Source organism: Durio zibethinus, chromosome 12 (genome assembly GCF_047325235.1).
Source record: "Durio zibethinus cultivar Kanyao isolate XHJ-2024 chromosome 12, ASM4732523v1, whole genome shotgun sequence".
Classification (NCBI taxonomy): Eukaryota; Viridiplantae; Streptophyta; class Magnoliopsida; order Malvales; family Malvaceae; genus Durio; species Durio zibethinus.
The window spans coordinates 20,010,001-20,021,506 of NC_143173.1; the positions used below are offsets into that span (position 1 = coordinate 20,010,001).

Consider the following 11,506-nt stretch of genomic DNA (forward strand, 5'->3'; position numbering starts at 1 on the left):
GCATATGACTGAAATGATCATCATATGCTCAGATTTGACTGATCCTAAACCAGACTGCTCTGAAGATTTGAAAGAAAATTAACATGGTGGTGGTAGGGCAAGGAGTCAGGGATTTGAGCTAAGAATCCTAGTTTAGGATCTTTTATGTTACAAAAGGCAAAAAAAAAAGCCAAACAAATGGGAAGAAAAGTAAGTTGATCATTGATCAACTTGACTCAAACACAGCACAATTAACATTTTTGGATGTAATCATAGCTTTTGACTAAAAAATTAATTCAATTATAATAACTGAAAATAAATCCTCTGTTGGTTTTCGAGACGATAGGCTAAAAGCAATCTTTGCAGCTATAACTTGGAAAGAAATGGAAGACTCAAGTTGAATAAGGAGTATAAACAGCAAGCAACAGCCAGCACCTGCGCTGCGATCTCTTTCTCTGTTCTTATGTTGCGACCTCTAAAGCTCTAATGTTTTCTCTTTACCAATACCATTAGAGAAGCAAACAACCATGGTGCGAGAATTGGTCTTTGTGTTTCTCAGTGAGGTCATTTTGTCCAATATATATTATCTTGAGGGAAGCCAAGTTGCCTGTAGATAACATCCATTCCAACAAATCACCACATTTTACATTATCACAGTCACGTATATATAAGTATTTCATAGTTGAGATGTTTTTGACGATTTGCTTTATGCCCTCAGCCGTTATTTTCTTACAGTAACGAAAATCAAAAACCATCAATCGAGGACATCTCTTTGCTATTGCTGCAAGTCCTTCATCATCAATCTGTGATCTTGACAGTATTAAACTCTCCATATTCACTTCTGGAAGCTCTGAATTATTTGCCTCAATGATCTTTGCATTAAAGTATTCTTGTGCTATGAGTTTTCTAATAAACTTGCAACTTTTCAAAAAAGCTTCAATGCCACTGCTTGTGAGTTGGTAACAGTAGCTCAAATCTAAAACCTTTAAGTTGGAGAAAATGAGTCCCAATTGTTTGGCCAACTCATCACTGATTTTGCAACGTGTCAGACAAAGATTTTGGACTCTATGGTTTTTGAGCAATGGAAAATTATTGTAGCCATTATTAATCTGTCCATCCAGGGCTATCTGGTTCATTCTGATTTCTACAAGTGAAGGACACCTAGTTGAAAGTAGGAACAATGTTGAGTTTGTCACCTGGCATTTGCTGATTTCTATGTGGGTGAGCTTGCTTACATCTCTGCTTAAAACAAGTTCCATATCTACATCTGCAATATTAGCTTCAACAATGGCCAACTCAGTGAGCTGGTAGTTAGATAAAACCTTAAGTAAACCCAAAACAGTAAATTGCTTGCAATATTTGAGCAAAAATTTGGTTAACCGAAGCTCTGCCTTTGCAATTGCGTTCATAAGCATGTCAGAAACATCCATTTGGTAAAACTCAAGAGAAGTTAAAGCTTTGGCATGGCTAATTGAATTTTCAATAGTGATTGAAGACCCTGAAGAATCCATCTTGATATATCCAATCGAAAGAGCTTCCAAGTTTGGCCTATTCCGAAGGAGAAAACCAATGGCATGTTCTGTCACCCCATTGTTTCTGGAACACCACATAGTCAAAGTTTGTAGAAAAACACAATTTGATGCCAAAGCAACAACAGATCGATCTGAAACATAATGTTCTCCATAGATACAAATTTTTGTCAACAGCTTAAGCTTAGATGCCAGGATTTCAACCCCAAAATCAGTAGGCAACTGTGGAGAAGAACTGTCTTCAGCCAAAGAATTCTTGGGAAAAATTTTACAATTTCCAATATAAAGTTGTTCCAAATTCGGAAACGAATTTGCTATTACCACAAGATCATTGTCATGCAAATTACCCTTTAGAGAGCAACAGCTCAAAACCTCTAAATTGGAACCCAAGTCTTTGAGACTCTCAGACTTGAACTCATCCTCCCTATGCCAAATATCAAGAACTTGAAGACTAATGTCAGAGCGGCCAATCTCAACAATGGCCTTATTTATATCACCTCTAAAACACTTAAAATGGATCCTTTTGAGTTGTTTGAATCTCTTGAGTTGTTCAGAAAGCACTCCAACTCCAGGGTGAAAAACTTGTAAACTCTCTTTGCAAGTATTTGAGATTGCCAAGAAATCCTTGCAGACTAAAGATACAGCTTTCAACCCCTGGTTGTCAAGATGATTAAATATAGATTGCCAGCAGTCAATTGGCAAAATTTCAACAGCCTCCATTGGTATAGGCTTCAGCTCTGACATCTTCAATTTTACAATCTCCTTTGAATAGCTACTATAGAGTTTTTCGAATTCAAGGACTTGTTTAAGAGAGCACTGTGACTATTTATACAACACATGTATAATAAAACCCTAAAAATTTCATAAAATAATTTCTTTATTATGAAAAGTTTTTTAATAATATATAATAGGATTTGAATCTTATTAGAAATAGAATTCTAATTCAATTGGTAATAGTAGTTACATAATTTTTGTGTGAATGTACTAATATTTTTGGATTTATTTTATCAACTGATCTATATATTTCAAGATAATTCAATCCCCCCACAATAAAGTTATTTATAAATTTAGTCGAATCAAGCTCGATTCAAGATTGAATCCAGACATACATCAATAATTTACGTAATTATTTAGATTTAATTTTATTAAAATATTTAAATCTTAAAACTCGATATCTTTCTTAAGTAAACTTAATAATTTTGTTTAAATTTGTTTAATAAATTTAATAATTTTACTAAAATTCTCTCAAAAATTGAGCAAACATATGAATTTAAATTAACCTAACTCTTGAATATGTCTATACCGTAAATTTTTTTTTTTTTTTTAGAACGAAGACCTTTCCCTTTTTTAGATAAAGTCTTTTATAGTTTAGTGTCTCTAATCAAGAGAAACCAAATCAAATGAAAAAATTACTAAAAAATAAAATAAATTATAATAAATATATACAATAAAAAAATAGAAATATGAAATTTATTTTCCATATACAATTACAAAAATTTACCCATTTATTTTATCGTGTAACTCCCTCCAAATTTCACTTTTTTTTCACACTTTTTTCCTTTTTTGCTTATTTAATTGTGCGAAATTTTAATATAAAACAAACTCCAAATAATAGTATTTAAAAAAAAGTTTTATAGTTTTATGAACATAATTTTTTTTTTTAAAATAAAAAAATTTGGGCTTTTTTTGGTCTGACCACATATTTTGGGCCACGCCATAATTGTTGATTGATAATCAAAACCGTAAGGGCCCAGTACTTATAAAATAAAATAAAAAAAACCCTAATTTTCCTTTTAATCAATTTCCTCCCAAAATCCCAATTTCAAAGCTCTACGAAATCCCCTTTTAAAATTAAAATTTAACCCCAGACGTGCCATCACATCCAATTCATCAAAGAAGTAGAGTAAAAGCGAAAGTCACGTGCGTAAAAATGGCGGCCTTATCGCCAGCCTCGACGAAAAGCGCCACGGAAACAACCACGAGGACAAGTACGACGGCTACAGCTGCTGCTGCGGCGGCGACGCCTCCTCCTCCTATTCCGCCTTTTCAGCGCATGGACAATCCGCCTAAGACACAGCGTGGGCTTAATAAGCCCAAATGTATTCAGTGTGGCAATGTTGCCCGCTCCAGGTAAAAGAAATTCTGTCTCTGTGGTTTTTACTCTCAGGGCTTTTTTAATTTCGTGTGTAGTTATGATTTTTTAGTTTTTTTTTTTTTTTTTTGGTGGCAATTGGTGTTTAGGTTTATTTGTTCAGCTATTTGGAAGTTATTTTTTTTAAAGAAAAAAATAATTTAATAACCCAATGAAACAGCAAGATACTTAAAGTTACTTTGAATTTTAAGACTTCGGATTGATTTAAGGTTGTTTGTCAATTTTGATCTGGTTTGTATTTGGTTAGAATTTGATAAAAAGTAAAATCAGGTAAAATTTTTAAATTTCCCAAAAGAGTTCAGATATTTGATACTTGTCTTCTGAATTGTATATAAGGAACTCATTAAGTTGATGTAATTACTTGAATGAATAAGTGTCTGATTAGTTAAATCCATTTGGGAGTTTAAAAGCTTCAGTGCTGGTGTTTGAAATTTTTTTTCTTTAAGTAGTTTATAGAGCGGAGGGGAGCTTGGCACAGTTTGTAAGGTTGCTGCCATGTGACCTGGTTGTCACGGGATCGAGACATGGAAACAGTCTCTTGCAAAAAAATGCAAGGAAAGACTGCATATAATAGACCGTTTCCTGGACCCTCACTTAGCGGGAGCTTTATGCACCGGACTGCCCTTTTTTTTAGTATATAGAGCTTGAAAAAATTTTCCCAGCAAACCATTCTTATTACTTGGATTTCTTGTGCAGGTGCCCGTATCGTTCGTGCAAGAGTTGTTGCTCAAAAGCACAAAATCCATGCCATATTCACGGTATGCCAATCAAGAAAACTTCAAAAATGAGTATACTTTGCTTATTGTTCAATGTTAGTCGTTTTATTACAGGATGATATCAAATTTCTTTTTTACTTATCAAAATGAAGAAGTGGGAGATTTAGGATCACTGAGCGATATAAAGTAAAATCATTGTTTGGAAAGGTTATAATGCGTATTATCTTGACCACATTATAATGATCTGAGGATTCTTCTTGGCAGTAATCTACCTTGATTCACTTTCTTTTGTCCACTTTGCAATTGCATATGGTGACTTTATATCACAAGATTAAATGCTTTAATTTATGGTTGAGTGATTATATATTCTATTGAAAGGCTAACAATATGCTGAGCTTATGTTCAAGTTTATTTCTAAAAGCATGCTTAGTTAAGGTGTTGTCTGAAGGGGTTATCAAAGTCTGCCTTTTTTTTATTTTAGGAAACTGGGGAAATTTTTGACATGGGCATTGTTCTTGTCTACTCAATATGAAACTGCAAATATCCATTTGGTGATGGATTCTTTTAACATTGGGATGATTTGTTTCCTTATATCCTCAGCAAAATCTAAAACTGCCTACTTGGATAATCCGATACTGTATAAACTTCCAAGAGAAAACAAATTCTTATTCACATTCTTAAACATGTGGAAGCTTGGCTAAATTTTTATTTACAAAAGGTTATCAAATAGTTCTGAGAACTCATTGGTTTAATAGTTTTTAGACTTTTCATTTTAAATCAATCATCAATTATGTGTGATACACACGTGTGCTTATATAGAGTGACAACAGCATCATACTAAGGTTGTAGCCATTTTTATCATTCTCTGAATTATTACATAGATGAAAAAGAAAGAACACTCTGAAGTCTGGTCTCTACAGTTGGAGATGTTCATTAAAAATGAGGAATGTCCAATTCGTTCAACTTTGGAGATGTTTGTTTTATGGTTGGTAAAGTACTTCTGTTTCTGATTGGGCTGAAAGTAGTGTAAATTGAAGGAGGTATGGGTATTTAGAGATTTTGTGTTCTCCATTAATTTGGGGGAAACTGGGAATGTATTCAGAATACTTGAAAGTATCTATATATTGTAAACGAATGAAGCAATGAACATACTAAGTAACTCACTTCCAAATTTATATTGTAATTGCAGTTTTAAAGTCAAATTCAGCTTTTCCAGAGAAGACACCAACTTCAAGCACTCCTTCATCAGACCAGAAGTCAACTCAGGCTTCTTCTCAAGCGTAAGTTGCAAAAATCATCTGCTCAAAATGTGCATCTGGCTTTTATATTTGATTTGGGTAAAAAATTCAGTGTGACTTTGTTTAGCTGTCAGAAATGGAAGAATGAGACAAAAGCAGAGAAGCATATTTCTGTCTGAGCAACTTCACTTTATATGTGAATAAACAGATAATTCTGGAACTTTGTTAGGCATGCATGTTATTTTCTTCTTGTACAGATGTGGCTGTGTCATGTTGGTCAAAATGGGCATACCTGGAAACATACATACGATTTGATCTTTCATATATTGCTTTTCTACCATCACCGATACTGTTTCCAGAATTTTTAATTAGCATAGGTTCTTGAAGGCCACTGATAATTGATTATTTAAAGCCTCCTGGAAATGTAATTGGCTCTAGAATTCCTTATGTTATCCTCTTAAGTTCTTTCATTTTCTTTTCCTCTCCATAGCCAACTTAATTTCCTAAAATCTTCAGGGCTGATCTACCATTTTGTTTTCCACTTTTTGCATTCTGGACTTCATTATTTTGGTTGTCTACATGAGTTGTTCAGCCCTATCTTTCTGGAGTTTTTATTGATTTTTGAGTTTGCCATTTGACATGTGGCTGATGCCTTTGTTGCTGAACGTTATTCAGGACTCCCTTAAGGGTTCCCTCATTTAAGCAACTTTCCAATGCTTTTGCACAATTTGACAATCTGCAGGTCCGCTCAAAGAAACACCTGACAATAAAGGTGTGGTATAGTATACAGAAAACAGATACTCTTGTTCAAGTTTGTTATATATCTGTATAAGCCTTAACTTGTGTGCTATTTCAGGATGCTGTAGCCTTAAATGAATGGAGGTTTTCCAAGTTGAAGGAATTCAAGGACAGAAATATTGAAATTGAAAATGATGCTTTTGACCGGTACATGCAGAATATTAGTTTACTTGAGGAAGTCTTTTCTCCAAAATCTATACATGAAGGGTCCGATGGGGATGAAGTGTCCAATGAGGGTGAAGGGTCTAAGCCTAGCCCCATTGCAAAGGAAGATGAGTTTTTGATGATGACTTCGGGTCTTAAGTTGAAACTAAGGTTGGACCCAGTGAGAACCGATAACTGCAGAAAAAGGATACAACAAATTGTTGATCAGGGAATAAAAAAGCTGCGGACAAGTGAAACAAATGACGGTGCTAATGATCCAGATGACCAAAATAAACAGGATAGTAGGTTGAACAAGGTAAAAAGCTTGTGCGTTGAGAGAGCTTCAGTTTTAAGTGATCTTGTTGACAAGTTGAACAAAGCTCGAAACGAAGACGATCTAAAATCTTGTTTGGAGATGAAAGCACAGCTTTATAATCAGAGCACAATGTCTACTGAGACAGAAATTAAAGATCCTGAAGCATTGAACGAGCAGAGTGCAGACAGAGACGTAACTCCCGGTAAAATACCACATCATCCATTGCCAAAATTGTTTACATCAATTGAAATTGATCAAGAAACACTCAACAAAGTTGATGTACATTTCTCTTCCCTAGAGCAGATTGAAGACTTATAACTGTAAGCGGGATTATTCACTCAAAGACTGACTAGTCTTAGTTTGAGCAATGATTAATGGTGATGTTTTGAAATTGCCCTCCTTTTTTGGCTGATTAACAGTTGCTTAAATTTATTGTTGTAATTTAGTCCATGCTTAGCAGCTTAGTGGAGAAATTAGTGTTGTTGATATTGCAGTTACAATAGCGTGATCAATTTGAATGTAACATTAGAAATTTATTACCTGCATTCTTAATTGTTCGAAGTGAGTTTTTATTTATTTTGAATTCGATTTGATTTTATATCAATAATATCCAAACTTGATATTGTATAAAATTGTATTCGATTTGAAATTAATAAAATATTATTTTTTAAAATATAAAATATTATTTTTTAATGTAAAATATTATTTTAATGCAAATATAAAATTAAATAAATAATTTAAAATTAATTATATATATTCGGTCAGTATAGGTTTACTTAAAATTGGATTTTGAAATGATTTTAATTTGTTATTATTATTATTTAATTTGATCCAAAATTTAATTATATATAAAAAAATATCGATCTTAGATCGGATTAAAACTTGTCAAATATGGATTAAGCTGTATCTCTAATTATGTAGTTATCTTGGAGGGCTAGATCATACTTTGCTTTGGTTAAAACTTATGAAAAGGAGTTTGTTCATTTTCCAAGCCGTTGGGTTGAGGAAAAGACTAACCATAGTTTGGGGCGAAGGATAAAATGATTCCGCGGATAAATGTCTGTTGAGTGGATAAAAATAGAATATTTCACTTATAAAGTTTAAGTTCGATATCTGCTAATTTCTCTTGGTGGTTGATCTTTAAATTCAATGTAAATCCTTCCTAAGATCTCATGCAATAGTGCAAAAGCCTCTGTTGCCCTCCATGGAAACCAGGCCTACAGCACAGATTCGAAGACACTTTTTTAAGTTCTTAAAAGCGAAATCCTAATTGGCCACTGAATTAATTAAGTGGTTGCCTTCAGCATAGGAATCACCCAACAACCTTAAAGAAACAATTGTAAGCTTTGCCTGGATCATGTTCATAGTAGGGGTATGATTTCATCATCAGTCAGTGCAATAAAAAGAATCAAAGTGATATCTGTAGGAACAAAATTACAATGTCAAAAGTCAAGGGCAAAAAGATGTTAGATCACATGTAAATAAAACAGTGAAACATACTGTTTGACCAATCAGAGTGATGCCTTTAAGAGTAAGATTTACTTACTTTCAACAAGATAGAAACAGCAGAGCATGTAAATCCTGCACAGGAATAGAAATAAGGAATCCAGTACTAGAAACTTCATCAAAGCATCAACGTAAGAAATCCGTGTTTCCACTCAAAAAGTTTCCCATACAAAATAACCAACAAAAATAGAATACAAAACTCTTTCATTACATTCCACCCTTAGTCATATGGAATTTGGATGTATGCAGCATCACAAAAAAAAGGAATGTCAGCATACTTGCCAGCAAGAGCACACCGTATGCACTCCAAAACAGTAAATAGATGGGCAAATGCTGCAGCTGTCCAAAAGTGCATACCCAGCTTACCCCAGTAGACTGCACGCGGCATCCGGCGACTCACAATCCCTGTCATCTGCAGGGCAATTTCCAATAGCATTCCAGTCGTCACGTGAAATCTGAAAAAGTGAGGCCATTCCTTTCTCCGTACGACTCCGAGATATGCAACAATGAAATATGCGATCAGGAACCATCTTGGAAGCATCCCAATGACTCCAAGGAATGGGTAGGTCAAAAGCTCCAAGGTTTCCAAGAAGGGGTGTAAATGATATGCTGTCTCTGCATACATCCATGTTTCATGGAGAGGCATTAAGTAAGGGAGACATGCTAAAGTTCTCCACCACCATTTAGGCTTCTTAGTCATTGGAGGATAGCGGAAACTGAATGGCACATCCTTTGATGCGCGTGGCACCAAAGCAGAGCTCCTACGCCTAGGAAATGAGGGTACTGTATGAGATAAACCACCTAAATTCCCACTTAAGAATGGGGTTGATGCAGCAGAAAGGTGCAAAGGAGGCAAACCTATAAAATTGAAGACCATAAATTAGAGAAATAGAAGAATATTTGAGGCAATTCTGAAGCAATGCAGAAAAACAGAATGAGCACATATATGCTGATGCTTGTACGCAAACATAGTTTGGTTTAGTCATAAGCCTAATTAAGAACATTCTACTAATCATATCTATGCCCAATGATGCATTTTAAAAGCAAAAAAGGCAATTCTGAAGCAATGCAGAAGAACCAGAATGAACACATATATGCTGAGGCTTGTAGAAAAACATAATTCGGTTTAGTCATAAGCCTAATTAAGAACATTCTACTAATCATATGCATGCCCAATGATGCATTTTAAAAGCAAAAAAGGATCTTCATATACCTTTAACCAGCAGGGACTTTGAATCCTGATCTTGCCTCCAAGAACTCGTGATACTTAATAACGCATTTATTGTAGGCAATCGGGGAGTTGAGGCATAAACAGAAGTACATGGCATGGGCTTAGACAACCTTGAACTCATTGAAACACCCGCAGAGGGCATGGTGAATCCATGCAGAATCATGGCCAGCTACTTTTAAGAATAATGTAGGAAAATGATTAATGAAAATGGCAAATCATCACTGAAATTAGGCAACTACTCTGTTTCTCTCACTAAAAAATGTCTCCATTACAGATATGCATTTCAATTTTCAAGCCAATCAAAATTTAGCTGATGCGACTATCAAGATAGGAATAGCGTGAAAAGTGCCCTTGGCAAAGAATACCAATACAATCATCTGACTTTTTTTACCTTATAAATAGAATGGTAGAAGCAACAGGCTAATATTGGTGAAACAATAACCTAATACCTCCTAAAAAAGAAAATACAAAAGCTCTCTCACCTAAATCATTTTTGCACCTAGGGAAAAGGAAATTTGTTTGACGTAATTTTAGGCTATAAAATGGGAGGTAACCCTAGCTAGAGGTATAAATGATACACCAGTGCTCGCAAGCTATTTGAGCTTGACTCAGATAAAACTCAAAATATGGCACAATCATTATTGAGTTGAGCTCAAGCTTGAGTAGCTTGACTTATTGAGCAAGCCGAACTCGAGCTTCCTAATGTCCGGCTCGAGCAGCTCGCGACTTTCATCGAGCTTTTATATTTTAATATATATTTTTATTATTTTAATTAGAAATTACTATTTTACCTTTATATATATATATATATATATATATATATATATATATATGAATTCAAGTTGAACTTGAGTTCAAATACATATAATTGAGTTTGAAGTTGAGCACGGGAATTGAACTTTCTTTTTTATTTGATAAACGATCCTTGAGTAGCTTGATTTTTATCTCGATTCGAGCTCGCACTTGAAATTCAAAACTAGATTGAGCTTGAGCTGAATTTCAAGCCGCGAATTTCAAGTAAAGCTAGCTAGAGCTTCTCACTGTATTGACTTGACTCCGCTCAATTACACCCCTAACCCTAGCTCAAAGTCCCCATATCAAGATTCCAACTCAGACCTCCAAGATGGAATTTCAAGTTATAGCAGATGGGTCAAAGGTATTCTTAGTATATGGGCAAGTCCATCTCTTTCCAGTAATCAAATCATCATCTGCTTTTGACCGCCAAAGAACAATTTAATAGATTTTCAAAGCATATACTAGGAATTACGGTTAGACAATAATACTTCCAAATGATATCATCAACAAACCATTCCAATATAAAGCATTTCGATTCCTCAAGAACTATCATTCAATATACAAGTAACAATTAAACGCCTGAAAATAATAATAATTGCATAAAATTAAACCATACCGTTGTTTTATCGGGTGATTTTCCGATAGCAAATCAAACCTACGAATCGGAAGGGCGAGGCCACCGGTGAGGTCCACCGTACTACGGAGGGCGTTCCTCCACTGGATTGTCCGGCTACTGAAATGCTGTCGTTTGAGGGGATAAAAGAGGAAGAAGAAAATGGAGACAATGGATATGGGCGATTCGGGTTTAGTGGGGTTCGCCTTTTGAGGATGTGAAGGTAAATCACGTTATCCTTGAGGATTTATTACAATTTCATCCTCAATCTTTATCTTAATCATATATTTTACCAACATGTTTTTAAAATAACAATATTACCCCTATACTTATGGAGTTAGTACAAATTTGTACTCTTTATCTTAATCATACAATTTAAATCCAATTTATAAATAAATACTTTCTAAACAAAATAATTCATGTATTTATATTTATTATTTTATATTTAAAACATATAAAATATTAAAATTATCATATTAAAATTTATAT

At 34.3% G+C, this 11,506-nt stretch overlaps 3 protein-coding genes across 4 annotated transcripts; 1 reads left to right on the top strand and 2 right to left on the bottom strand.

Moving 5' to 3' along the window:
- Positions 1-488: 488 nt before the first annotated feature.
- Positions 489-3,226, bottom strand: LOC111297737 (uncharacterized). The gene is made up of 3 exons (XM_022892371.1): positions 3,205-3,226; positions 2,845-2,885; positions 489-2,330 (listed from the first exon to the last, which is right to left on the bottom strand). Exons 1-3 carry the CDS (start codon positions 3,224-3,226, stop codon positions 489-491), a joined length of 1,905 nt encoding a protein of 634 aa, XP_022748106.1.
- Positions 3,227-3,299: 73 nt separating this feature from the next.
- On the top strand, positions 3,300-7,411 carry LOC111297217 (electron carrier/iron ion-binding protein). Its single transcript, XM_022891868.2, has 5 exons — positions 3,300-3,638; positions 4,357-4,418; positions 5,566-5,656; positions 6,290-6,386; positions 6,471-7,411. Exons 1-5 carry the CDS (start codon positions 3,439-3,441, stop codon positions 7,188-7,190), a joined length of 1,170 nt encoding a protein of 389 aa, XP_022747603.1. The 5' UTR covers positions 3,300-3,438; the 3' UTR covers positions 7,191-7,411.
- Positions 7,412-8,466: 1,055 nt separating this feature from the next.
- LOC111297979 (protein TIC 20-I, chloroplastic-like) lies at positions 8,467-11,271 on the bottom strand. Of its 2 annotated transcripts, none has more exons than XM_022892622.2 (3): positions 11,021-11,271; positions 9,592-9,778; positions 8,467-9,236 (listed from the first exon to the last, which is right to left on the bottom strand). In XM_022892622.2, the coding sequence occupies exons 2-3, from the start codon at positions 9,770-9,772 to the stop codon at positions 8,599-8,601; spliced, it is 819 nt and encodes a 272-aa protein (XP_022748357.1). In that variant the 5' UTR covers positions 9,773-9,778; positions 11,021-11,271; the 3' UTR covers positions 8,467-8,598. The 2 variants fall into 2 exon arrangements, with proteins under 2 accessions (XP_022748357.1, XP_022748358.1); XM_022892623.2 differs by having other exon boundaries at positions 9,592-9,781; positions 11,021-11,221.
- Positions 11,272-11,506: the final 235 nt, after the last annotated feature.